The sequence below is a fragment of the Nerophis lumbriciformis genome, linkage group LG11, assembly GCF_033978685.3.
Source record: "Nerophis lumbriciformis linkage group LG11, RoL_Nlum_v2.1, whole genome shotgun sequence".
Taxonomy (NCBI): domain Eukaryota; kingdom Metazoa; phylum Chordata; class Actinopteri; order Syngnathiformes; family Syngnathidae; genus Nerophis; species Nerophis lumbriciformis.
The window spans coordinates 4,762,524-4,790,143 of NC_084558.2; the positions used below are offsets into that span (position 1 = coordinate 4,762,524).

General features: G+C 39.7%; 3 protein-coding genes across 3 annotated transcripts in view; 2 read left to right on the top strand and 1 right to left on the bottom strand.

Moving 5' to 3' along the window:
* The first annotated feature begins 2,642 nt into the window (after positions 1-2,642).
* Positions 2,643-16,242, top strand: atp6v0cb (ATPase H+ transporting V0 subunit cb). Its single transcript, XM_061967668.1, has 3 exons — positions 2,643-2,913; positions 9,716-9,899; positions 14,973-16,242. The coding sequence occupies exons 1-3, from the start codon at positions 2,841-2,843 to the stop codon at positions 15,175-15,177; spliced, it is 462 nt and encodes a 153-aa protein (XP_061823652.1). The 5' UTR covers positions 2,643-2,840; the 3' UTR covers positions 15,178-16,242.
* Positions 15,661-26,944, bottom strand: nubp2 (nucleotide binding protein 2 (MinD homolog, E. coli)). The gene is made up of 7 exons (XM_061967667.1): positions 26,799-26,944; positions 22,156-22,271; positions 21,883-22,081; positions 21,659-21,816; positions 18,983-19,093; positions 18,839-18,908; positions 15,661-16,852 (listed from the first exon to the last, which is right to left on the bottom strand). Exons 1-7 carry the CDS (start codon positions 26,830-26,832, stop codon positions 16,713-16,715), a joined length of 828 nt encoding a protein of 275 aa, XP_061823651.1. The 5' UTR covers positions 26,833-26,944; the 3' UTR covers positions 15,661-16,712.
* spsb3b (splA/ryanodine receptor domain and SOCS box containing 3b) overlaps positions 26,464-27,620 on the top strand; it is a 34,811-nt gene continuing 33,654 nt past the window's right edge. The window contains exon 1 of the mRNA XM_061967666.2: positions 26,464-26,564. The gene's annotated coding sequence lies outside the window, so the exon portion shown is untranslated. The remainder of the gene's footprint in view (positions 26,565-27,620) is intronic.

Genomic DNA, 27,620 nt, shown 5'->3' on the forward strand with positions numbered 1-27,620 from the left:
GGGGAAAATATTAGTCACAGAGGTTTGTCTATTTTTGTTGTCTTTGGGGAAGCTTCTGACTTTGAATTGCGTGACTGGAATTTTTTACACAGGACGTTTTGAGGGGCGGTGTATCTCACATAAAAGTGGCAAAATATATTAAAATTATATTTCTTGTTTTTTATATATCTTTACATTTTGAATATACAGTATATTGACAGTATCTTGTAAAATAGGAAATATTGTTTAAAAAAAAATATCGTAAACTACTGGTTTTTGCTTTTATACTCTATATACAGATACATGTACCGGTATTCATCTTTTTAATCATATTTTATTTCATTATTTAATTTTGTTTTTTACATATGTTTACATCCCTGACAATTTTGGGGGGGAACGGGGGGGGGTTCTACGGTGTAGAAAGTTTATCGCTAATTAGTTTTGAGCATGACTGTATGAATTAATTTCCGCAAAGTAGAAATACTTCATTATAAATTAAATATTTTCATAGTTAGAGCATTAAGAACACTGTTAACTACGGTACCTTCTAAGTACGTTTTTGAACATTATGGAAGCCCTCTAGACATCTCCACACCCACATAGTCACCTTTACACTTGTTTTAATCAAAACTACAAGTGTTCACAAAGTACAAAGAAATATAGTAATGCTGCTTAAGGCTGAGCCAATCAGTGAGTCTAATACTGAAGAGTGTGCTATAGTTAAAGTTAAAGAACCAATGATTGTCACACACACACTCGGTGTGGCAAAATTATTCTCTGACCCATCACCCTTGATCACCCTCTGGGAGGTGAGGGGAGTAGTGAGCAGCAGCGAAGGCTGCACTTGGAATCATTTTTGGTGATTTAACCCCCAATTCCAACCCTTGATGCTGAGTGTCAAGCAGGGAGGTTATGGGTCCCATTTTTATAGTCTTTGGTATGACTCGGCCTGGGTTTGAACTCCCAATTTACCGATCTCAGGGCGGACACTAATGATTGGTAATCGGTCGATACTACTGTAGTATTGATGTTTTTTACACTTGTAAATGCTTAATTAAGGCCAAAAATACATCGAATATGCCATACTGGACGACGGTGATGAAAATACAGCATCTTTTTAAAAGTTTTTTTTGACACAATTACAAATCATTAAAAAATGTAAAAATATATACAAATATTTCAATAAATATTACTAAATTATTTTAATTATTAAATCATTTTACATTCAATTTTTTTTTTTTTTTTAATAGATCAGTCCATTTTTTTTCTTTTAAAAAATGTGTCTGATTATAATTTTCATGTATAAGACATGACAGTTAATGCATCCATTTAAATCATTGTTAAAACATCTACTTCATTTGCAGTCTGCAAACATCCGACAAAGTGCCGTAGTAATTCCCTCTTTACGATAAGTGGCATTGACTCCGGCCTGCCAAGGCTGTGCCGTTCATTCAGGATTCGGCTAATCACACATGCACGTCTATATTTAGCCTCCATGCTTGGGGTGTTGGTCTGGTTGGTGCATCTCTAGAAGACCACACTCAGTAAGATGCTTATGTCTTAACCCATGCTGAGTCCATTCTCCACCAGCCCCCCGGCCCCTTCATGTTAGTAAACAAGGGCTTATAAAGGTGATAGGAGACAATCCAGAGTTTTACACAAAAAAACAAGCTTATGCTGCATTTGGAGCAATGCTGTTACCTCACTGCCTTGGTGAGAATTTGTCACATTTGGCTGCAAACAGCTTCTTTTAAACGAGGACTGTTTACACAAACAAATGTTGTGTGCATGATCATCCTAACCAAATATTGAATGAACCTTGCAATGCAATTCTGTACAGAGGCCCAATATGCCAAAGGTGTAGAAATGGCATCACGTGTCACTTTAAGAGGGGGATGGGGGATTCCTAGTGATGACTGGACTGCAGAGGAGGAAGGATGGAGGGATGGATTGAGGAAGAGGAGATGGTGCTTTTTTTTCTTCTTCTTTTTTCTCTCCCTCGCCTGCTACCTGGTGTTTGAGAAGGGGGGATTCTCTGCACTCGCCCCCCTCCCCTCCATCCATGCACATGGCTGCCTTCAATTCTCTCACTCTTGTGGCCCGCCTTGCAGCATGTCACAGCTCGATGTAAATGCACAGTCGAGCACTGGTGCAAAATGTCCATCCATCCACCCATCCATCCATTTTGTCCTTGTTATGGTCACAGGGTGAGCTGGATGCTGGAGCCTAACCCAGCTGACACATATGCACTTGACTTTACATCCGTTCTAATATCATACTGTTTACTTCGGCGGTGTGTATACATGTATTATTGCGTATATCCATATTTGCGTGTTATTTAAACATGACAGACTATCAATTGAATGGATTTGATCATGTTTTGCCAGTAAAGGCGTCAAATCTTTGAACCCTCCATCAAAAGGAAGCCCGCAGCGGACCGTACCAAGTGGACTACTCAAAGAAGGGGGTGGCTTCGGGAGATTAAGCACACAAACAACGTATATGTTCTTCCCAAAGCAGACAAAACAATCAATACATGTGAAATGTAAAGCGTGTGTTGTGTAGAAGAGTGGATTGAACGTGGATGTTCAGCCAAGCGCACCCTCTTTAGGAGGAGACTTGGTATGTTCCAGGCTCGTCAGGTGATTTTTCCCCCCCCCGTCGCCATTTTGTGCCGAGTATTTATCGCCGAGTCGTGACTCGATCGCGTGTCCACTCAAATGCTAGTTTAGTTAGCCACAGCTTCCTTCGTGTCCTCACATTCCCAGTTTACGGGTTACCCCCCTTTAGTCGACGCTATTGACTAATTTGTAGTTAATATTTTTATACAAGTATATATTTATCTTCTTGCGTGAGGAAGAATGTCGGCCGCAAGTCCCGAATACTCCCCGTTCTTCGCGGTGATGGGTGCCTCTGCTGCCATGGTGTTTAGCGGTAACTATCAGTCTCTATTCATCTTCCACAAATTCATTTGATTTATCTTTTTGTATTTTTTCCCCATCAAAGATGGCTACGAGTCTATATATGTGTTTCATCCGTCATTTGGCACGCTAACGGCGAGCTCTTCCCTCTAAGCTAGCTCGTAAATGTCACCTTGTTGCAAACGCCATTTTTTTTTTACTTCCCGTAGATGACGTCTTTATAAAAAAAAATTAAACCGCTTTTGGTTTATTTGAACGGTGTCTAAATAATGGTCGCGCGTACATTTTCATTGATGTGGTTATAGCCATTGTGCTAAAGGCGCCGGGCTAGCTCGATGACGTCACATGAATTAATGTGCTTTATGACGTATTTGTATCATTGTCTTTTCACATTGACTTGATAAGTAAACCAAAATTATTGAACGAGATCACCATCGAGCCTTTAGGCTTCATTGCGGTGATTGCAACACGGCCTGTGATGCAATGAAGCTAACAAGCAGTTACGAGGTGTTATTTATTTATTTGACACCGTTTTTACGCATTGTCCTCTCCCCCCGCCCCTGTTTACTTTTTAATGTTACCTGCCATTAAATGTAATTCCATCTTTGGACGTAACGTTGTCTTTAGGAAACCATTTGTAAATCAATTTCAATGGGTGACTTCCTTATTGTTGAAAGGAATGACACTTGGTCACATGACAGTCACATGACGTGCCTTCTGACTTGGAGTAACCATCTGACTTGTCTAGTGAAGTTTCCATTTTAATGCACATACATATATGATAGGCCTGGGCAGATAGTCCATTTTGCTGGACGATGTATTGTCCGCCAAGTTAGGGCTGATACGGACGAAAAAGTATCCATCCATCCATTTTCTACCGCTTGTCCCTTACAGGCGGGGTACACCCTGGACAAGTCGCCACCTCTTGATATATTTTTACTTAAACTCTATATTAGATATGAATCTCTATATATTTTCCGGTGAAAATATTTATATAAAGATATTCATTTTTGTGGGGAATTTACTTACCGTATTTTCCGCATCATAAGGCGCCCTGGGTTAAAAGCCGCGCCTTCAATGAACGGCATATTTCAAAACTTTGTCCACCAATAAGCCGCCCCGTGTTGTAAGCCGCATCTAACTGCGCTAAAGGAATGTCAAAAAAACAGTCAGATAGGTCAGTCAAACTTTAATAATATATTAAAAACCAGCGTTCTAACAACTCTGTTCACTCCCAAAATGTACGCAAATGTGCAATCACAAACATACGTATATCAACATGGACAGAGCTGCGTGAAAAAAGCCACCCGGCCTCTTCGCGTAAACGTAAACTTACCTTAACCACTCGCTCATCTTTTCTTCATCCATCCCTTCGAGTTAGCTTTTATGATGACGCCGGCTGGAAAGGTCTCTTTTGGCAAGGTCTTCCTTTTGAATATCACCATGGGTGGAAGTTAGCATGGCAAGCTAGAACCACAGTGAAGGATGACTTCTCATTCCCTGTGGTGCGAATATTCACCGTACGTGCTCCCGTTCCACAGTGCGGTTCACAGGAATATCAGTTGCTGTGAAATACGGTAGTAATCCGTGTGCGGATGGAGAGATTGCGTCTTTTCATTAACCGGATCCTTGTCGCTTAGTAGGAGCCATTTTGTGGTCTTTACAGATGTAAACAGGAAATGAAACGTACGGTGATATCCGCGCGTTTTTTCTTCTTCTTCCGGGGGCGGGTGGTTGCTTACAGTAGAAGAAGAAGCGCTTCCTGTTCTATGGGGGCGGGTGCTTACCTTGGCGGTTGCTTGCGTAGAAGAAGAAGCGCTTCCTGTTCTACCGGGAAAAAAGATGGCGGCTGTTTACCTAAGTAGCGAGATCGAAACTTTATGAAAATGAATCTTAATATTTATCCATATATAAAGCGCACCGGGTTATAAGGCGCACTGTCAGCTTTTGAGTAAATTTGTGGTTTTTAGGTGCGGCTAATGGTGCGGAAAATACGGTAAATTGAAGTGAGTGACAACTGTACTGTAAACAGTCAGTGGAACTTTTATTAACCAAGTTAGTCAAGATGGGTATTAACAGCACAGAAAAAAAACTGGGTAGCACAGAATTGCATAAAGTTAAAGTACCATACTTAAACTCTATATTAGATATGAATCTCTATATATTTTCCGGTGAAAATATTTATATAAAGATATTCATTTTTGAGGGGAATTTACTTAAATTGAAGTGAGTGACAACTGTACTGTAAACAGTCAGTGGAACTTTTATTAACCAAGTTAGTCAAGATGGGTATTAACAGCACAGAAAAAAAAAACTGGGTAGCACAGAATTGCATAAAGTTAAAGTACCAATGATTGTCACACACACACTAGGTGTGGTGAAATGTGTCCTCTGCATTTGACCCATCCCCTTGTTCACCCCCTGGGAGGTGAGGGGAGCAGTGGGCAGCAGCGGTGCCGCGCCCGGGAATCATTTTTGGTGATTTAACCCCCAATTCCAACCCTTGATGCTGAGTGCCAAGCAGGGAGGTAATGGGTCCCATTTTTATAGTCTTTGGTATGACTCGGCCGGGGGTTTGAACTCACAACCTACCGATCTCAGGGCGGACACTGTAACCACTAGGCCACTGAGTAGGTGGCCCAGTATGTTATTTATAACATAAATAAATAATAAATGGGTTATACTTGTATAGCGCTTTTCTACCTTCAAGGTACTCAAAGCGCTTTGACAGTATTTCCACATTCACCCATTCACACACACATTCACACACTGATGGCGGGAGCTGCCATGCAAGGCGCTAACCAGCAGCCATCAGGAGCAAGGGGTGAAGTGTCTTGGATGGTAGAAAAATATTATTTCTACGTAAACTAAATAACATAGCTGTGCAAATAATACAAAATGTATCAAACTCAGATAAAAAAATAAATTTGCAGACAGGCACTTTTTAATTCCAAGTCGACGATGTAATGGACTGTCACACACTTACGGTTCTGTGGTCCTACTAGACCACATGTCTGTGGTCAGCGCCAAGTAAGTGACTTGACTTAATTGTGCGACTATGATCTTGCTGTTTGTTTCAAAATGATTCAACTATTCCATCCATTTTCTATTCAATGTTGAAATATAAAGAGTAGAAATAATGAACAAAATGTCAGCTACTGTCTTGTTGTAAAACACCAATGAAAATTAAATGTAGTATTTAGACAGGCTATACTGTGTAGCAAAAGTCATCACATGCCTGCCACAATCATGTGTGTTCTTAAATGTGTATTCCACCTCTTCCAGTTTTGATTTGGGTTTACATGGTGAACAACTCAAATTAATGTATTATCCAGACACATACATTTGTCCAAATGTGCTAAATAGACGCATTGTGGGTTTCCTGGACGTCGTTTACATCGCTGAAAGAAAAATCTAAGGAAGAGAATCCTCTGCCATCTTCCACTAGTTTTTTTTAGTATATAAATCACTCGCTGGAAATTCCCTCTTCTCTTCTATCTTGTCGTCATTTGGGATGTCTGTTGTGATTTCCCTTCCTGGCTCGATGACGCGCCCTATGTTGCCTTTGATTGGCCTAATCTCAACCAATTGTGACCCATCATAGTAAACATGTTCTTATGTGCAAGCACTTCTTGAAAGGAGGAAGGGGAGGGGTTTAGTATCCCGTGGAGGGAAGCGGGGGAAACAAGGAACACAACAAATAAGTGGCGTTTGGTCATTTTAAAGTGAAATAAGTGAAGTGAAGTGAATTATATTTATATAGCGCTTTTCTCTAGTGACTCAAAGCGCTTTTACATAGTGAAACCCAATATCTAAGTTACGTTTAAACCAGTGTGGGTGGCACTGGGAGTGTCTTGTCCAAGGACACAACGGCAGTGACTAGGATGGCGGAAGCGGGGATCGAACCTGGAACCCTCAAGTTGCTGGCACAGCCACTCTACCAACCGAGCTATACCGCCCAAATAAATTATATCGATATTACGATATGTTCTTAATTCATATCTTGTTTAAAAATATATCGATATATTTTGCAAACTCGATGTATCGCCAAGCCCTACGCCAAATTATCGCAACATTGTCAGTGTCATTTTGAGATCGGTAGGTTGTGAGTTCAAATCCCGGCCGAGTCATACCAAAGACTATAAAAATGGGACCCATTACCTCCCTGCTTGGCACTCAGCATCAAGGGTTGGAATTGGGGGTTAAATCACCAAAAATGATTCCCGGGCGCGGCCACCGCTGCTGCCCACTGCTCCCCTCACCTCCCAGGGGGTGATCAAGGGTGATGGGTCAAATGCAGAGAATAATCTCGCCACACCTAGTGTGTGTGTGTGTGTGACAATCATTGGTACTTTAACTTTAACTTTAAATAAAGCACGAATGTAATCATAATATATAATTATAATGCAACTATGTATTTCAAATGCAATAAACATTGATTTTGAATGAGTATTTTTACCATTGTAATTGGAACGTCAACTTTTATTATCTTAAATAAGTAACCAAACAGTACAAATAAATTTGACTCTCAATCTCTTAGCACAAAATAGACTTCAATAAATAGTGGACATTTGGCGTTGCAATCAACTTTGTTTCCCTCTTAATTTTAATTACCTTGCAGTGCTTCTCACTTCTGTTTCTGTCTCTCTGTTGCTGTCCTACCTCCTCCCCCAGAGACAAAGATTGCAAATGGCTGACAAGACGATTCACTCCATTTAATTCTGCTTTTTAATAAACGCGGTCAGGTGCTGATAGCAACGAGTGAACCCTCTTGATATGAAGAAAACAGACGCACACAAAAATGGCAATTTATCAATGAGAGCAAAGTTTTCAAGTTTGACATTGATGTGTAACACTTAATAATGCTTGTTTCATGTTTGTTTTTATTACACTTAGATTTATTATAAGGTTGTGTTGCGTTCATTCTCACTTTGGTGATACGACTTTTGGCACAGCTGGGAATAGTTTGTGAAAGATTATGTCCCTACATGTCAAATTTTCTTTGGAACAAAACAATCTTTTGATGTCAAGCTAATCTCACAATACAGCCACAGCTATGGTAATGTTACTTTCTGTGTTGTGGTAGATGCCCATTCATTAAAGTTCAGTGTTTTATTTTCCTATATTTAAACAGTGTTACAGTTCAAACCATGTGTTACAGTGGCGAAAAGATTCAATATACTCGTTGAATAAAACTTCTGCCCAGTTTTTAATGAATACTTAAGCCTACTACACTACTGTATTTTAATGTTGGTCATTATGGTGGTACTTGGAGAGCCAAGTGTTTTCTGAGGTGGTACTTTCTGAGAGAGAGAGAGAGATCCATAGCTGCTTAGATCCTAACTTGTTGAGGCTGAATCAACAGCGCCTCTGCTGGTTGCAGCCAAAAACTGCACTCCATTTCTTTTCATTGGCTTCATGATGCGGTCAAATCCACACAATCAACAGTCTTGGCGATCAGTTATTTAGCTATTTGACAATTCCATCAAAGATGTGCAGCATCTATTTTTTATTTGTTTGAAACAAAATATGCATGTGGCAGCAGATTCAGACGCAAGCGTTCAGTGTGACACATAAATGCTGCAGCCTAATCTCTGCACAGCCGGCAGCACGTCGTTAAATAAAAGCACAATGATTTATTTTTACTACTGATTCTTACATTTGGACCAGTGTTTCCCTTTTTTCAACCGCCTCTGCACTACCGACCAATCTACAGCCGGCCGCCTGTGTAGCTCCAGGCACCACCCGTGCCGTGACGTCACAGGGGCTTCCCACATAGCAAATCATTGCCACGGAGTAAAAAATGTAAAAGCTCTTAGCCTGATCTGAAGGGATTAGGATTAAAAATCCAGAGGTTGTAGTTGCACACCACTGCAGGAGCTGCCAGACGTGACACATTTCATAGACCGTGAACAAATGTTTTAAGGACTCCGTGTTGTCTCCTGTCATGCACACACATACCTAGAAATAATGAGTGGCAGGGATTTTCGAGCTAATTTATCACCTTGCAGGATAAAAATGAAGATCTTGGCTATTCTTTTGGTTCAAGGTTACGATCGTGGTACCTCGGTTTAAAAAAAGGGTAGTTCAGGGACACGTTTGGCAATATTCCTATTATTGGCCAGTCCTACTCATTTCTAAATGGACAGCCTTTTACCGACCACATCAATTTAATCATACATTTTATAGATTGGCAGGCTTGGTGTGCGTCATTTGTTAGAAAGCTTTATTGCTAATCTTAGCATCGACTCTGCTACACGTCCAAGCTTGCGCTCAGCACGTTGTCCCAATAAACGAGTTAACCGGCAACAGCAGGCCTCAGGCTGCTTCCCTAAGACGTCTCCGGGGGCCTTTCAGATAAAATTAAGAGGAAACCGCAAACCACCTTCTTTTGTACATATGCCAAGCAAATGATGCAGCCTGCGTTAGTAAATACAAACATGTTTGCTTGCTTGTTGCTTTAAAAAGATGATGGAAAATGTGATCAAAACCCCTTTACCTTATTTCTGGTTTTGTTGTAGTGTCGCTCTGACACTGTGGCACCATTTAATGACAAAATTGTGTTGAAGCAGCTCTCGCTCATCCATGCGTGTGTATTTTTCTGGCAGTTTGCTAGTTCATCTTTGTCGATTCTTCATATTATAGCACACTGTAAAGTCCGTTAAGTTTTGACAGTAAAATCGATAGAGGAAACGAGACGCAGACTGATGCGGTGAAAAATGTCCCATATGTCGTCATGACCAACTTTTTGAGGGGAATTGAAACTATAATGGTTACTTCACATCGCTGTGTTTCTGCTTCCCTCTCTCTGCCAGCCTTGGGAGCAGCGTACGGCACGGCCAAGAGCGGCACAGGCATCGCCGCCATGTCCGTGATGAGGCCAGAGCTCATCATGAAGTCCATCATCCCCGTGGTCATGGCGGGTATCATCGCCATCTATGGCCTCGTTGTAGCAGTGCTGATTGCCAACAACATTAACGAGCAGGTCACACTCTACAAGTGAGTACTCCTGTCACACAAAACACACATCGTACACTAGATACTATTGAAAATGCACCAATCAACACCTTAAGTCAATTCACCACCAAGTAAGACCATAGGAGTCGCCGGCTGCTTTGTGTTTTTAATAACACCACAAGATGGTGCTATCATGACTGGTCAGCATTTAGCTCCTTTCTGTGCGCTTTAAGATATTGGTTGCACAACTGTGTTACCCTTGTATTGTTGTTAAAGGGGGAATTTTGGGGGGAATGTTGCCTATCATTCACAATCCTTATGCAAGACAAGAACACATCTTTTAAATTTAAAAAAATGTATTTTAACAAGTAAATCAACGTTAAAAAAACAAGTCAACAAACAATGGAGGTAGTAATATTTGCTCTATTCCACCTATAGGGCACTCTACACACGTGTTCCTGTCTTACATAGGGGGTTGTGAATGCTAATCAAAATTCCAAAAGAAGCCCTTTTAAAAGTACAGTTCCCCTTTAAAACCAGTAAACATGTTCATTTGTGTACAAAAAGCATACATGAGGTAAATATGTAATTTTATGTCTGGTTTGTAAATAATGGAATAAAAAAGCTCCCCAATAGCTTTGCACAATGTTGCCTATCATTTACAGTCCCTATGTAAGACAAGAATACACATGTCTGTCTTTTTTAATGCATTCTGATTACGAGGTGGCTAACAATTAAGCTAATGGGAGTCATCGATTGTGCCCATAAAACTGTCTTAAAACATCTAAAAACTGCCAACAATACTCCATTTACATGTCGTGACCTAAATATTAGCCAAGTATTAGCTATATTGTTATTATAAGCGATAACGTTAAGGAACTTTTTCTAGCGGCACCGTGATCACAGAGAGGTAATAAGCTTATGCTGCAATATTGACATATTGAGACAGTTAGCTAATGCATTGACTCTCACTTTTATACTACAAGGTTGTTGCTATAAACCGAGAATTTGTTCAACTTTGACATTCAACTTAGACCCAAAGATGGTGAGAAAGACGAAAAGACGCCTGTTTGCGCCCACCTTTTTTTTGGATACCTGTGAGGATTATGATAACTTATTTTATCTAAACGGAAAGGAATTGAACATCGCATCAGTCGACATCCCAGTGAGATCACATATTGTAGAGTAAGTGATTGTTTTATTATGTTCGAAGTTTTCATTTCATGTTTAGCACTTGGCAATACTGCTACTTGCTGCCGTTGTTGTCTCGCATGAAATCTGTCATGAGCAGATGTGTTGTTGTTTAAGGAAAAAGCGAACGTTGTGATGCGTCTGTGAAATGAATGCGCCACCGTATGCTTAAAATTAGCAAAATATGTAAATATTACATATTAGGGTTGCATGACGTTACATTCGTTTTTCTTCTTAGCGGCTTAATTCACACGATGGTCAAGCAGGTTGTGCGTAGCATCAAACAAGTCAGAGTGCAGAATTTGATCAGAAAATGCCGCATTGCTGTTCTGTTCTTAGGTGTTCCAGTCCAGATAGAGAGATTGGAAATAGCTTTTACAGAGTCCCGAAAGAAGTGGGTCATAAAGGTAATAAAGTCAGGAAATAACGAAAGTGCGTCGAAGGAAATTGCTCTTAAAAATATCACTTTCATCATCTTGTGGAATACAATCAGACCATGCTCGTGTCTACAGCAATCACTTTGTAAAATATTTGTCTGTGATGCAATCAAGTTTGTTCTCTACCATATTAGTGTTTGATAGCAGAATTAAATCTAAGGAAGTGACAATAGATCGCATTAGTTTGTGTTCTTTTGTGGTTGCTATGCCTAAATATAACTAGAAAGACCTGGTTGTGCAAATAAACTAACGTCATGTTAAGTCTTGGTAATAAATATTGTGATTGTTGGTCCAATACACCATATTTTTGTTGTCGATTTTCATAACAGAAACTAAAAGCTTAGTTGTTGTTGTGCAGGAAAACCAAGTGCTTTATTCGACACAGAAGACCACATTATAGCGTCCTTGGTGATATTTGTTAGCATCAAGAAAATATCATTAGTATTGATAAAGTAGATGAATAAATCTACCGTGGGCTCATTCATATACTGAATCTTGATATCGCTAGCAAACATTGCTGAACAACAGGGACGTTTATAGCTAAATGAGACAAAATATGAACTTCAAACCATAAAAACTGCAGACATGAATTGTCGATGAGACTAATATTTGTCGTAGGAATTAAACTGCAAACAAACGTATCATTTTTCTCATTAGCGTCACGATCACAGCAGCTCAGCAATCGTTATGTCAATCAAAACGTTATTATAAGTTCACCTTTGTCTTTCATGGATTACTGCTTAATTTGTGGACCTCTCCAGTTGTGAAGACATGATGTGCCTCCAATCTTCTCTTTTGTATATACCACAAGTGTCAAAGTGAGGTAGCAGTAACCTCTTGGTGATGATAAATGATTTAAATCTTTAAAAAATATATTTTCCTTAAGAGTGTAAAAATCCACTCCATCCCATTTTAAATATTTTTTCATGATCACTTTTATATTTGCCTCTAAACCTTTCAAAATATGCCCAAATCTGCACTGATTCAGATAAACAGTAGCCTAATGGGGCTTTGACCATCGCTTAAAACCTGGAATTACCCGGATGTGCCTCCAGGTCACGTGATTTCAACCCACCTATAAAAAACCTTGATGGAGGTTTTTAGAGCGCTTAATACGTAGAATAGAGCGAATCCCATTACCTCCATTGTTAGCTGACTCTAGCTAGCATTTATCTAGAATACATAAACAAATAAAAACACGTGTCCTTGTCTCACATAAAGATTGTGGATGATAGACAAAATTAAAAAAAACTTTTATAACAGTGCAAGTGTAACACACCTTTGAGTAGTGCAGCCAATATTTGAATCAACTCATCAACCATAGTAGGAATGCTGACTGAGCAGTTTGCTACTTGCTGCTATTACAACATTGCTTCTGTTGCTCCAAGATAACAACTTTCTCATGCACTCTAAACTATTTTTCCCCATCAATGTTTAGATTTATTTTATTTATTTATTATTTACAATGTTTGTAGCACATCAACGAAAAAATAAGACAAAATAAACACAAGAAAATTTCTCATTTAACAAATAGTTGTAGTTAAAACATTTTTTTTCTTTGAACAAACATAAGACAAGAAAATGAGGGAACAAATCAAACACTATCAGTTCACTTTTATATGCAATATGTTCTTTAAACTGTATGTTACTCTTGCCGAAGGTAGCACTAACTTTTGATTCATCCATTGCCTAATATGTTTGTGGCTAGACTTTCATTATCAATGCAACACATTTCTTTGCAGTCACTACACCAAGTTATGTTGTTAATTTTTACTATATTTACGCTTATCTGGATATAATCCCAAGAGAGAAAAAATTGGATCCAGTGTGATTTTATTTTCTTAAGTTTTTTTTTAAAGAAGTCCTTCAATTACATAATGTATCTCTTCCCAAAATGTTTTAATCACCCTACATGACCTGAAATAATGTTCCTTTAGCTTCTGCATATTAAAAACTGGTATAAGGGATATGTTGTTATATTTGATTCTGCCGGTGTTACATAAATTCTAATTAGCCATTTGTATTGGAATAATTTTAGTTAGAGCATTGTAAACCTTTATTAAAGTTGAAAATAGAAGTAACGAGTTTCTAACTTTAGGAAATACCGTATTTTCCGCACTATAAGGCGCACCGGATTATTAGCCGCACCTTCAATGAATGGCATATTTCATAACTTTGTCCACCAATAAGCCGCCCCGGACTATAAGCCGCGCCTACGCTGCGCTAAAGGGAATGTCAAAAAAACAGTCAGATAGGTCAGTCAAACTTTAATAATATATTAAAAACCAGCGTTCTAACAACTCTGGTCACTCCCAAAATGTACGCAAATGTGCAATCACAAACATAGTCAAATTCAAAATAGTGCAGAGCAATAGCAACATAATGTTGCTCGAACGTTAATGTCACAACACACAAAATAAACATAGCGCTCACTTTCTGAAGTTATTCTTCATTCGTAAATCCTTCGTCTTCGGTGTCCGAAGTGAAAAGTTGGGCAAATTTACGATCCACTGGCAGATGTTGGCGTCGTCTGGCGCTGCCTCCTCGTCTTAGTGAAGGTGTGTTCGCCTTCTGTCATCCATTGTTCCCACGCAGTTAGCAGTCTAGCTTCGAATGCCCTGTTGACACCAATATCTAGCGGCTGGAGGTCTTTTGTCAATCCACCCGGAATGACGGCGAGTATTGAATTAAGCGCGTAAGCGTGTCTCTCAATGTGCTGTTATGAGCTAGCAAATATAACAACTACACTACCCAGCATGCAACGATAGTTACGAGCATGCGCGGTAGCCCTGAGAAGCGTTGTATGCTGGGAGTTAGAATGTGGTTATGAGCACGCTGTGAGTAAACGTTGAGACCTCAGTTAACACGCCTCGTCTGCATTATTTATAATTAGACAGACAACACACTTAATAGGAGCCATTTTGGGGTCTTTACATAAACACACAAATGGAAATGAAACGTCACATATCCCAGCATGCACCGCGCGCTTCTTCTACGGGGAAAAAAGATGGCGGCTGTTTACCGTAGTTGCGAGACCTAAACTTTATGAAAATGAATCTTAATATTTATCCATATATAAAGCGCACCGGGTTATAAGGCGCACTGTCAGCTTTTGAGAAAATTTGTGGTTTTTAGGTGCGCCTTATAGTGCGGAAAATACGGTAACAGCATCACTCCAATTATCGCCTGCTTCCAGTAAACCCCTCGTCCTCTTAGCTCAGGTAATGAATGCCCCGGCTATAAGAAGAGCACTTACAGTAAATAACTTACAGCAGAATGACATACTGCATGTTATGAATCGAATTCTGGATGAATGTTTATACATATTTTAAATATTTCAGAACGCTCTATATTGCATTATGAATGTAATGTCAGTTTTGTGGCAGTCATAACGTTTAACCCCACAACCCGTCCCCTCAATATTACTGTTACTGCTAATTCTCAAAATGGCTGATTTGACCTCCTGCATATCTTGTCTCTCTTCAAGGAGCTTCCTCCACTTGGGAGCCGGGTTGAGCGTGGGCCTGAGCGGGCTGGCAGCCGGCTTTGCCATCGGCATAGTGGGTGACGCGGGCGTCAGGGGCACGGCTCAGCAGCCGCGGCTTTTTGTGGGCATGATCCTCATCTTGATTTTCGCCGAAGTCTTGGGTCTCTACGGGCTCATCGTCGCCCTCATTCTGTCCACGAAATAAACCCAGCCCCAACATCTCCACTACAAGATCTGTTCTTGACGTGTCGCTGCCGGGGAATAAAAAGTGTAAATTGTGTGTGTGGGGGGGGGGGGGGGGGGAGAAAAAAATTGTAAAATGTCTGCAACACTAGTTGGAAGAAGAGAAGATGTTGGCAGGGACTAAATGAAGATGTCTCATGATAGGGTCTCAATGTGTACAAATTTGATAGTCAACTTGTAAATGCGCAATGTAGTGATTTGTCTGTTGTGTGTGTGTGCGTGCGCAAGTTTGTTTCAAAATAGTTGTATGATAAAGATTCCTTTCCCCCCCACACCACTTATTTGGGGCCTCGAGGCTGACTGCGGCAGCTCTGTCTTATAGAGCTGACCAAAGGGCCGTGCAGCTTTTCTCCTCCAAACTGGGAGTTGCATAAATCTTGAGGATCTATTTGTACAAATGTATGGACCTTTTCTTTTCTTTTTTCCGCCACTGATTTTATTTATAAAAAAAAATGTCCATTAAATTGTTGAAATGCATCAAGTCTTTAACTTCCCAGGATATATATATATATATAAATAACGTAAAGATAACTAGATAGATTTTCTGCACTGTGGGTTATTTGTGCTAAGTGGTTGGAAATATTCTGGATGTAATTGCTTCAAATCATTACAAATGCCTTTTAGTGTGTCGCTGTCTGGGTGGCAGGTGTGTGTAGCTGTATTCAAAATCTTTGACGCAAACATTCTCCAAACTTGTGTGTTGCTGTAGTACTGCTGTTTGCATTAAAGGGGTGTGTGCCCAGTTTTGGGTCTCAAGCATATTTTCCAAACATTGCATCTCCCCTTCAGCGCTCTCTCTTGTCCTCTTCTTCTATTCCTTACATTCCAGCTGTCCTGCATGGATTTGAGTGTTTCCTTACTATTATTGGATGTAAAGCTGAAGGGTTGCAGGAAATGTTTTCCAGTTTACTCTCCCCCATAAAACTGTTTGGATCATTTGGAGCTGTTCTCAATTGTCATTACAATCCTGTACTGCCCACTGCTATTATCCTCATGTGTCCACAAGCAAATTAAAGAATCCAACTTAGATTTGCGTGGCTTCCCAACACAGTCAAAGCTTGTTAAATATTCCCTTTTGTGTTCTTGTTCAGGCTCGACTATTCCACAGTGCAATTGTTCCACACCATTGTAGGATCTGTTAGATTTCACACCGTAGTGATTCACACCTTTAGCACTGTAGCTGCACCTGTTCTATTAGAATGTTTCTTGGTAGCAAAACGTAATATATAGCCATGATAATAGCTCTTTAGAAAATGAAATAAAATATATTAAAAAAAATAATTCAGTTGTGAAAATGTAATCAAATTACTATATTGAATCTAAGTTTTTCAAGTTATATTTTCACTTTGCAGTAATTAAATGTGTCCTTTTAATTCTACAACACAATACATAAATTAATTACACATTTATTGGTGAGCAAGACTGTTAAGATTGACATATCTGCACAGTAGTCATGGTCCATCAATTATTAACAATGCAGTGTTGAGTGACGCTTGCTTAGGCGGCCTGCAGGCTGCTGAGGAGAGTCTGCGTAATGCTGCTAATAGCACTGAAGGTGGCGCTGTCTGGGAATGACTTTAGGAAGTCTTTGCCTTCCTCTATGCAGGTGCTGAGCTTTGGGTCCAAGGGCACGGAACCTGGATGGGATAGTGATGACTTAAAACAAGTACGGTGATGCTAATTTCTTACAGCGTCATATAATTAAAATATTTCTATTGTACTTAAAAGGATAAATACTGGTCTTCCTTAGCAGCAGACATAAACATATATACATTATATATGTACTGAGATAGGCTCCAGCGACCCCAAAAGGGAATAAGCGGTAGAAAATGGATGGATGGATGTACTTTTATACATTTCCAAGTTGTTGCTGCCTTGCAGTCCTTAAATTCTGGGGCGCATGTGACCCTCGGGGTGTGTTATCAGTGTCACCCCACTTCAAAAAGATGTGCACTACAAAACGTTTTTGTTGTAGCCATTAATCCCGACTTCCTTATTTTGATGAATAAAAGTTAGCACAGATGGTTTTATTCCTTTTTGTTTTGTAGGTTAAAGTGTTTTATATATTGCGCTCCTGATTAATGATGCTGATCAATTGGAATTTTTATTGAGTTTATTTAATTGAATTTGTCAGTATTAAATGGTTTAAGTGGGTCAAACATGTTTGTAGTTTAATAAAAAGTATATTCTGGGGGAATTTCAGGCAAATCCATGAATATTAAATCTTAATTCAGGGGTGCTCACACTTTTTCTGCAGGCGAGCTACTTTTCAATTGATCAAGTCGTGGGGATCTACCTCATTCATATATATAATTTTATTTACTTATTTATGAAATATATGTTTTTGTTAACAAGTTAAAGGTGTTTAATGATAATGCAAGCATGTTTAACACATATAGTTAATATTGTTAAAAAAAATTAAAGGTGTTTAATGATAATACAAGTATGTTTAATACATATAGTTAATATTGTTAACAAGTTAAAGGTGTTTAAAGATAATGCAAGCATGTTTAACACATATAGTTAATATTGTTAACAAGTTAAAGGTGTTTAATGATAATACAAGCATGTTTAACACATAGTTAATATTGTTAAAAAATTAAAGGTGTTTAATGATAATACAATAATGTTTAATACATATAGTTAATATTGTTAACAACTTAAAGGTGTTTAAAGATAATACAAGAATGTTTAACATATAGTTAATATTGTTAACAAGTTAAAGGTGTTTAAAGATAATACAAGCATGTTTAACACATATAGTTAATATTGTTAATAAGTTAAAGGTGTTTAAAGATAATACAAGCATGTTTAACACATATAGATTCCTTTCTTTCATGAAGACAAGAATATAAGTTGGTGTATTACCTGATTCTGATGACTTGCATTGATTGGAATCAGACCGTAGTGATGATAATGTCCGCATTTTCGAATGGAGGAGAAAAAAAGTCCTCCTTTCTGTCCAATACCACATGAAAGTGGTTGGTTTTTGGCATTTTATTTGTCCAGCTTCCGTACTCCTTTTTATACACTTTACAAGAAATACATTGTCGGCAAACTCCGTAGCTTGCTAGCTTGTGCACGCCAGCTTTCTTATTTTGTTAGCGCAACTGTGCAACTGTGCAGTCGGTCTTTGGAGTTTTGACGACAGGTACGGCGCCAGAATCTGTTGAAATAAAGTGTTTCTCGCCTTCCAGTCGGTAATTTTAATGAGCTGGCAGCAGCCAGCGTCATCTCAGAAGACCCTCGGGTGCCGTGAATGTCAATCAAGTGACGAAAGTGACGTCATAGTGAAGATTTATGATCGCTCATTTTTAGGACTATATTTTTAATGCCTGGCTGGTGATCGACTGACACACCCTCCGAGATCGACCGGTAGCTCGCGATCGACGTAATGAGCACCCCTGTCTTAGTTATTTGTAAGTTGATCTATATTTATTTTTTCTTTAATGTTTTGCAGAGGTGTACTTATAACCCATTTTATAGACAAATGATACTATTTGTAGTTGTGTGGAGAGAGGGGGCACAACAAAAAATATTTGAGAACTGCTGCACTGTAAAAGTGTGGCTAATAATTAAGGAGTAGTGACACTTAGTGGCTGGAAGCTGACATTACATCTCACCAAGGAAAACTGAGCCTGTGAGTTTGGCCAACTCCTCACCACCACCTTTGGAGAAAATATTGCTGCATTCCTAAAAAAATAAATAAAATAAAAACAAATAGATTAAAAAAATGCTCTGACAAAGACCTTAAAAAGCTAACTCACAGAGCAATGCGGGCAAACAAAGCCGCTCATGTTCTCTATGATGCCGAGGACCCGCACTCCTGTTTTCTTGCAGAAAGTGACCTCTCGTCTCACATCCCCCGTCGAAACCGCCTGTAAGACAACATGGGCCCCCTTTACACTGCACACCAAATGGGATTTTTTTTCCCCCCACAAGCGACACAGCCAGTCAAAACTCTCCAAAAATGCTTCAAATCTGATCTGTTTGCATCCGATTCACACCACATCAGAAAGTAGTCCAGATCTGATTTGTAATCTGATCCCTTCAAACTCCAGTCTCAACACAATGAGACCTGAATGAGACCCATATGTGACTTTTTAGTCAGCTTTGGGCTAGCTACGTCATTGTGCGAGGGTAAATCCAAAAATGCTTCAAATCTGATCTGTTTGCATCCGATTCACACCACATCAGAAAGTAGTCCAGATCTGATTTGTAATCTGATCCCTTCAAACTTCAGTCTCAACACAATGAGACCTGAATGAGACCCATATGTGACTTTTTAGTCAGCTTTGGGCTAGCTACGTCATTGTGCGAGGGTAAAGACCAAAAGTGCGCAAAAATAATATGCTACATGTAATATAGGAATATATATTTTGATTCAGAAGAAATAGCGATTGTTATAGGACCGGAATTGACGCTGTGGCGCATTTGCTTACATGTGAGTTGAAAAATAAAGCTAACGTTGATCTACTTAACAGCCATAAAAAGATTAGAACCCTCCAAAATATATCTAACTATATATACAGGTAAAAGCCAGTAAATTAGAATATTTTGAAAAACTTGATTTATTTCAGTAATTGCATTCAAAAGGTGTAACTTGTACATTATATTTATTCATTGCACACAGACTGATGCATTCAAATGTTTATTTCATTTAATTTTGATGATTTGAAGTGGCAACAAATGAAAATCCAAAATTCCGTGTGTCACAAAATTAGAATATTACTTAAGGCTAATACAAAAAAGGGATTTTTAGAAATGTTGGCCAACTGAAAAGTATGAAAATGACAAATATGAGCATGTACAATACTCAATACTTGGTTGGAGCTCCTTTTGCCTCAATTACTGCGTTAATGTGGCGTGGCATGGAGTCGATGAGTTTCTGGCACTGCTCAGGTGTTATGAGAGCCCAGGTTGCTCTGATAGTGGCCTTCAACTCTTCTGCGTTTTTGGGTCTGGCATTCTGCATCTTCCTTTTCACAATACCCCACAGATTTTCTATGGGGCTAAGGTCAGGGGAGTTGGCGGGCCAATTTAGAACAGAAATACCATGGTCCGTAAACCAGGCACGGGTAGATTTTGCGCTGTGTGCAGGCGCCAAGTCCTGTTGGAACTTGAAATCTCCATCTCCATAGAGCAGGTCAGCAGCAGGAAACATGAAGTGCTCTAAAACTTGCTGGTAGACGGCTGCGTTGACCCTGGATCTCAGGAAACAGAGTGGACCGACACCAGCAGATGACATGGCACCCCAAACCATCACTGATGGTGGAAACTTTACACTAGACTTCAGGCAACGTGGATCCTGTGCCTCTCCTGTCTTCCTCCAGACTCTGGGACCTCGATTTCCAAAGGAAATGCAAAATTTGCATGGTTGGGTGATGGTTTGGGGTGCCATGTCATCTGCTGGTGTCGGTCCACTCTGTTTCCTGAGATCCAGGGTCAACGCAGCCGTCTACCAGCAAGTTTTAGAGCACTTCATGCTTCCTGCTGCTGACCTGCTCTATGGAGATGGAGATTTCAAGTTCCAACAGGACTTGGCGCCTGCACACAGCGCAAAATCTACCTGTGCCTGGTTTACAGACCATGGTATTTCTGTTCTAAATTGGCCCGCCAACTCCCCTGACCTTAGCCCCATAGAAAATCTGTGGGGTATTGTGAAAAGGAAGATGCAGATTGCCAGACCCAAAAACGCAGAAGAGTTGAAGGCCACTATCAGAGCAACCTGGGCTCTCATAACACCTGAGCAGTGCCAGAAACTCATCGACTCCATGCCACGCCGCATTAACGCAGTAATTGAGGCAAAAGGAGCTCCAACCAAGTATTGAGTATTGTACATGCTCATATTTTTCATTTTCATACTTTTCAGTTGGCCAACATTTCTAAAAATCCCTTTTTTGTATTAGCCTTAAGTAATATTCTAATTTTGTGACACACGGAATTTTGGATTTTCATTTGTTGCCACTTCAAATCATCAAAATTAAATGAAATAAACATTTGAATGCATCAGTCTGTGTGCAATGAATAAATATAATGTACAAGTTACACCATTTGAATGCAATTACTGAAATAAATCAAGTTTTTCAAAATATTCTAATTTACTGGCTTTTACCTGTATATCCATTCATACATTATATTTCTTTAATTGCTTTTCACATTTAAAAAAAAAAGTTATTTTTAGGTGTGGCGATCATATCAATGGTGGCAACTTTTATTTTGTGGAAGTAGTAGTAGCGACTTCCTTGATCATTTACAGAATCCTGTCAACTTCCTTTGTTTTTACTTTATTGAAGAGCGCATGCAAGTGACGTCGAGGCCACATTGTGATACGGATCACATTTTACTTGCAGTATAGGAAGAAATCTGATTCCCGTCACTTAAGCCTGCAGTGTAAACATAGTCATAATGTCAGAAGACGCCATGTAAGATGCGCTGTGTACCTGTGGTGTGGTGACCAAAACAGCTCCATCCACTTGCTTGTGCTTCTTGATGTTCTCCAAGATGGCCAAATGTTCATCAGAGGTCCCCGGTGGCGTATCCACCAGCAGCACGTCCAGCTCGCCCCATGCCACATCTGACACAAACTGGCCAATCATAGCTAAAGGGGCAAAAGACTAGGATTAGGTATAGTTCTATTAGCCATCATATCCATACCTGTAAATACCTGTTTTCTTGGGGCCTCTCCACACCACAGCTTCATCCGGGTCATCCAATAGGAAGCCAATGGACATGAGGGCGAGGTTTTTCTCCGCATCGGCGTAGACCGGCACCCACCCCGAGTCACACTGGTGCACATCGGGTCGACCCACGCTCAGCATGCGTGGAATACTAGGGCCGCACAAATCCACGTCCAGGATGCCAACCTGTGAAGTTTAGATGTTCGTTGTTATTGAATGGCTAGTTACCACCTGGAGTGAAATAATGAACTATTACAGACCTTTTTCCCAGCATGCCTCAGGGCAAGAGCCAGCTCAGAGGTTATGGTGCTCTTCCCCACGCCTCCTTTTCCTGACAGAACCAAGACGATGTGCCGCACTTGGGCCAGGCTGCCATCTGGAAGATAAACACAGGTTGTGTCTTTATTATTATTTGCATCATTAATATGTTTTAATGCGCAGGTATCAAACTCAAGGCCCGGGGGCCAGATGTGGCCTGCTAAAGGCTGGAAATAATGTGCTGTATTAAAGTACATTCTGGCTAAATGTATTTGTTATTTTAATTTTGACAGAAAAAAAATACTGCAATTATATTAGAGGCGGGAATCTTTGGGCACCTCACGATTCGATTTTTGGAATGGTGATTCGATTCAACACATTTCTTGTAATATATTATTTACATTTTACTCAAACCTTTTCGAAACAAAAGCTCCTCTTGGCTGCTGACATATGATGTATACGCACAGTGTTAAAAACGTCTTTTTAAAAATGTGTTTTGAATTTTTTTTATTTACAAAAATTCCAGAATGTTAATCTAATTAAAGAAAATAGAGCAAACCAAACTCCCAACCCAATCCGAGCTTCAAAATACTCAGGGTACAAATTTACAAAGCTATTGAGAAAACATAAAAATATCATACTAAAAAAAGGAAAAACTAAATTTGCTAAACAACAGTATCAATAATATTTATTTAATGTTTTTAATTTAAAAAAAAAGGATTATTGTAAAAAGCTTGTAAAAAGAGCATTACTAGGAAATGGATATCCCAACTTTGAAGCAATGGATGGAAATCACAATGGACAAATATCAAATGGAGAATATAACTGTTTTTATCAATTATAAATTGGAGAAATGTACTTCATACTGGGAAAACTGGGTCAATTATGTTGCAAAATTGTATTTTCTCAAATTAGTGATTGTACTGTTTTAAAAAAAAGAAAATAGATTACTCCCTATAGGTCTATATATATTTTTGAAATTATTATTATCTGTTTATATTGTTGTATTTTATTTCTGATTATTATTATTAGGGCCCGCAATGGCCCATTGCAAAAGGACTCCCACAGGGAGTCCTTATGCAATGGGACATAAGGACCTATTGTTATTCTAAGGTTTTATTATTATTCTTTATTCTTCCGCCGCCACAACAAACTGTAATTTGACCCACTTAACATGCTTCAAAACTCACCATATTTGACCCACACATCAGGACCTGCGAAAATTACCTTTTTTTAAAAAACCGAACCCCACAACTCAAAATTGCGCTCTAGCGCCCCCTAGGGAAAAAAAAACTAGACTGCCTATATCTCCCACTAGGAAGATCGGAGAGACATGAAACAAAAACCTGTATGTAGGTTTGACTTAGACCTAGTTTTCATAATTGTATATCCTCGGGCAAAAATCAACAGGAAGTTGGCAATTCCCCCTTCAAGACAAAAAAGTACTAAAAACCGTCACTTTTGCCTCTTTCAGCTGTAATTGGACCCCCTTAACACGCTTCAAAACTCACCGAACTCAACGCACACATCAGGACTGGCAAAAATTGCGATCTAATAAAGAAACCTAACCCCAAATTTAAAAATTGCCCTCTACAGCAATTTTTTAATAAAACTGATAAAAAACTGCTCCTCGGAAGAAAAAAATTACAAAACTGCCTGTAACTCCCACTGGGAAGGTCGGAGAGACATGAAACAAAAACCTCTCCGTAGGTCTCACTTAGACCTACATTTCATTCATTTACAACCCCCAGCAAAAATCAACAGGAAGTTTGCTATTCCCCCTTCAACACAACATTTTTGTAAAAAGCGGTCACCTTTCTTCAAAATCTATCTCCTCTGAGAGCGTTTGTCGTTTCGCCTTCAAACTAACACAGGTGAGAGATAAAACCCTTGTGATTAAAAGTATAGATGGGATTTTTAATACCTGCTCCGGTTTTGATTTTATGACCCTTCAAAGACCCGCTGCGCTGATGCTGCTGCACTGCTGTTTTTTTAATATGGCTGCTTAAAAGCAGGAAGCACCAACGTGCCCACACAATGCAGACAAGGTAGGTACACTAGACTAAAGTCTTGGGACACTTCAGACTAAAAGTAGACAAAAGTATTAGGACACTTAGGACTAGCACCTGCCAAATACGCGGGCCCGTCCAACGCTGCTTGCAGCTTTAATTTTATTTATTTTTTATTTACTTAAATGATTTATCTGTAAACATTATTATTACTTTGTTTTGTTTCACGGTGGCAGAGGGGTTAGTGCGTCTGCCTCTCAATACGAAAGGTCCTGAGTAGTCGTGAGTTCAATCCCGGCATCGGGATCTTTCTGTGTGGAGTTTGCATGTTCTCCCCGTGACTGCGCGGGTTCCCTCCGGGTACTCCGGCTTCCTCCCACCTCCAAAGACATGCACCTGGGGATAGGTTGATTGGCAACACTAAGTTGACCCTAGTGTGTGAATGTGAGTGTGAATGTTGTCTGTCTATCTGTGTTGGCCCTGCGATGAGGTGGCGACTTGTCCAGGGTGTACCCCGCCTTCCGCCCGATTGTAGCTGAGATAGGCTCCAGCATCCCCCGCGACCCCGAAGGGAATAAGCGGTAGAAAATGGATGGATGGATGGATTATTAGGGCCCGCAATGGCCCATTGCAAAAGGACTCCCACAGGGAGTCCTTATGCAATGGGACATAAGGACCTATTGTATTTCTAAGGTTTTATTATTATTATTTTTTTTTTTCTTCCGCCGCCTCTTCGAGCACTAATTTGACCCACTTAACATGCTTCAAAACTCACCATATTTGACCCAACCATCAGGACCTGCGAAAATTGTCTTTTAATAAAAAAACTGAACCGCAAAAATCTAAATTGCGCTCTAGCGCCCCCTAGGAAAAAAAAAAACTAGACTGCCTGTAACTCCCACTAGGAAGGTCGGAAAAACATGAAACCAAATCCTCTATGTAGGTCTGACTTAGACCTAGTTCTCATAATTGTACATCCTCGGGCTAAAATCAACAGGAAGTTGGCAATTCCCCCTTCAAGACAAAAAAGTACTAAAAACAGTCACTTTTGCCTCTTTGCGCTGTAATATGACCCCCTTAACATGCTTCAAAACTCACCAAACTGAACACACACATCAGGACTGGGAGAAATTGTGATCTAATAAAAAAAACCTAACCCCAAATCTCAAAATTGTGCTCTTGAGCAATTTTTTAATAAAACGAACAAAAAACTGCGCCTCGGATGAAAAAACTGACTTAACTGCCTGTAACTCCCACTGGGAAGGTCGGAGAGACATGAAACAAAAACCTCAATGTAGGTCTCACTTACACCTACATTTCATAAATTGACAACCCCCAGCAAAAATCAACAGGAAGTTTGCTATTCCCCCTTCAACACTACATTTTTGTAAAAACCCGTCACCTTTCTTCAAACATTATCTCCTCTGAGCGCGTTTGTTGTTTCGGCTTCAAACTAACACAGGAGATACATTGAACCCTTCTGATTAAAAGTTGGTGAAAGAGTTGTGATACCTGCTCCGGTTTTGATTTTATGACCCTTCAAAGACCCGCTGCACTGATGCTCCTGCGGTGCTGTTTTTTTAAGATGGCTGCTCAAAAGCAGGAAGCACCAACGTGCCCAAACAATGCAGACAAGGTAGGTACACTAGACTAAAGTCTTGGGACACTTCAGACTAAAAGTAGACAAAAGTATTGGGACACTTAGGACTAGCACCTGCCAAATACGCGGGCCCGTCCAACGCTGCTTGCAGCTTTAATTTTATTTATTTTTTATTTACTTAAATGATTTATCTGTAAACATTATTATTACTTTGTTTTGTTTTCTAGCTGTTTTTTTTCTATTTATTGTCGAAATATTTTGACATTTAGGGCAGACAGTAGATATATGATTTATGCAAATATGATGTAATGGATAGGAATGTCTGATGCTGGATGTCAATAAAAATTCAATGACAAAAAAAAAAGAAAAAAGATTATTTAATAAAAGCATAATTGGTCGAAAAAAATAAAAATGTATCGATTCTCGAAAATTGGAATCGATTTAGAAGCGGAATTGATACAATTATTTTTGTAATTATCTCACATGCAACAAAATAGACCAAGCATTATTTTGGGGGTTATTAAAAAACAAAATACATAAATATCTGCTTTTGTCACCGTGACTTGCAATTTCAAAGCAAGTTATCCATCAAACTGTTGGTAAATGATAATAAACACAATTGCCTTTGCAAACGAGGCTATTATACATTTATATTTATAAAGTGGCCCTCCCGAGAGCAGCCATAACTAGAGTGGGGTCCTCACTATAAAAGGAGTTTGACACCCCTGTTTTTAATGTTTGAAGAAGGCAGTGAAGCACCACCGTCACGTTTTTGTCACCGGACACCACAAGTTCCACAAAAGTAGGTTGAAGTTTATTTCAAGTCCTTGTGAAAGTGTGTCACAGCCAATGACCCTAATTTTATCCGTTGGGTTGACATGAATATATATTTAAACACATTTCCTGTTACTGTTAGCTAACACTACCCGATTTCTTAACTTACTGTGCACACTATAAGTTGTGCGTCTTATTTTCATGTTATTAACTACTGGAACACAAAATATTGACACAAATCAATAAGTTAATAGCAACCTACCATTGTTTTGTTCCATAACTGTTATTTTCACCATTAAACTGCATCCATGCGCATTATAGTAGTAGCCGAATACTTCCGTAAATGGTCGCCTGACTCGGCCAATCACATGGCGCAGGCAACACCAACTCCACCAATGAGAGAGTGCCTTACGGTGCGTTCAAGTGCTCTGAAGATGCTCGTATTTTAAATGCAAACTAAAGAAGAACTAAATGAGGCAATTCCTGAAGGAATTGCGTGTGAACGCTCCAATGCTGGAGTTTAACTGAAATGCTGACATAATTTAGTATGAATGTAAGAATAGTTTGAATGTTGGAATGGTTTGCATGATGAAGAGTTTGAATTTCCAGGAAAAGCGGAATTTGGTTTGGAACTTGGGAATTGATTGATCGATTGATTGATTGATTGAGACTTTTATTAGTAGATTGCACAGTGTTGTACATATTCCGTACAATTGACCACTAAATGGTAACACCCGAATAAGTTTTTCAACTTGTTTAAGTCGGCGTCCATGATACAGATACCATCCATCCATCCATCCATCCATCCATCTTCTTCCGCTTATCCGAGGTCGGGTCGCGGGGGCAGCAGCCTAAGCAGGGAAGCCCAGACTTCCCTCTCCCCAGCCACTTCGTCCAGCTCCTCCCGGGGGATCCCGAGGCGTTCCCAGGCCAGCCGGGAGACATAGTCTTCCCAACGTGTCCTGGGTCTTCCTCGTGGCCTCCTACCGGTCGGACATGCCCTAAACACCTCCTTAGGGAGGCGCTCGGGTGGCATCCTGACCAGATGCCCGAACCACCTCATCTGGCTCCTCTCGATGTGGAG

Bases quoted from the DNA above. Each gene is read 5' to 3' on its own strand.
- atp6v0cb (XM_061967668.1), top strand. From the start codon at position 2,841: ATGTCGGCCGCAAGTCCCGAATACTCCCCGTTCTTCGCGGTGATGGGT. The intron at 2,914-9,715 runs GTAACTATCAGT...TCTCTCTGCCAG, and splicing joins TGCTGCCATGGTGTTTAGCG to CCTTGGGAGCAGCGTACGGC. The intron at 9,900-14,972 runs GTGAGTACTCCT...TCTCTCTTCAAG, and splicing joins GAGCAGGTCACACTCTACAA to GAGCTTCCTCCACTTGGGAG.
- nubp2 (XM_061967667.1), bottom strand. From the start codon at position 26,832: ATGGTGAAAATAACAGTTATGGAACAAAACAATG. The intron at 22,272-26,798 runs GTAGGTTGCTAT...TTTATCTTCCAG, and splicing joins AGTTATGGAACAAAACAATG to ATGGCAGCCTGGCCCAAGTG. The intron at 21,817-21,882 runs GTATTTACAGGT...TTGCCCCTTTAG, and splicing joins GAGAGGCCCCAAGAAAACAG to CTATGATTGGCCAGTTTGTG.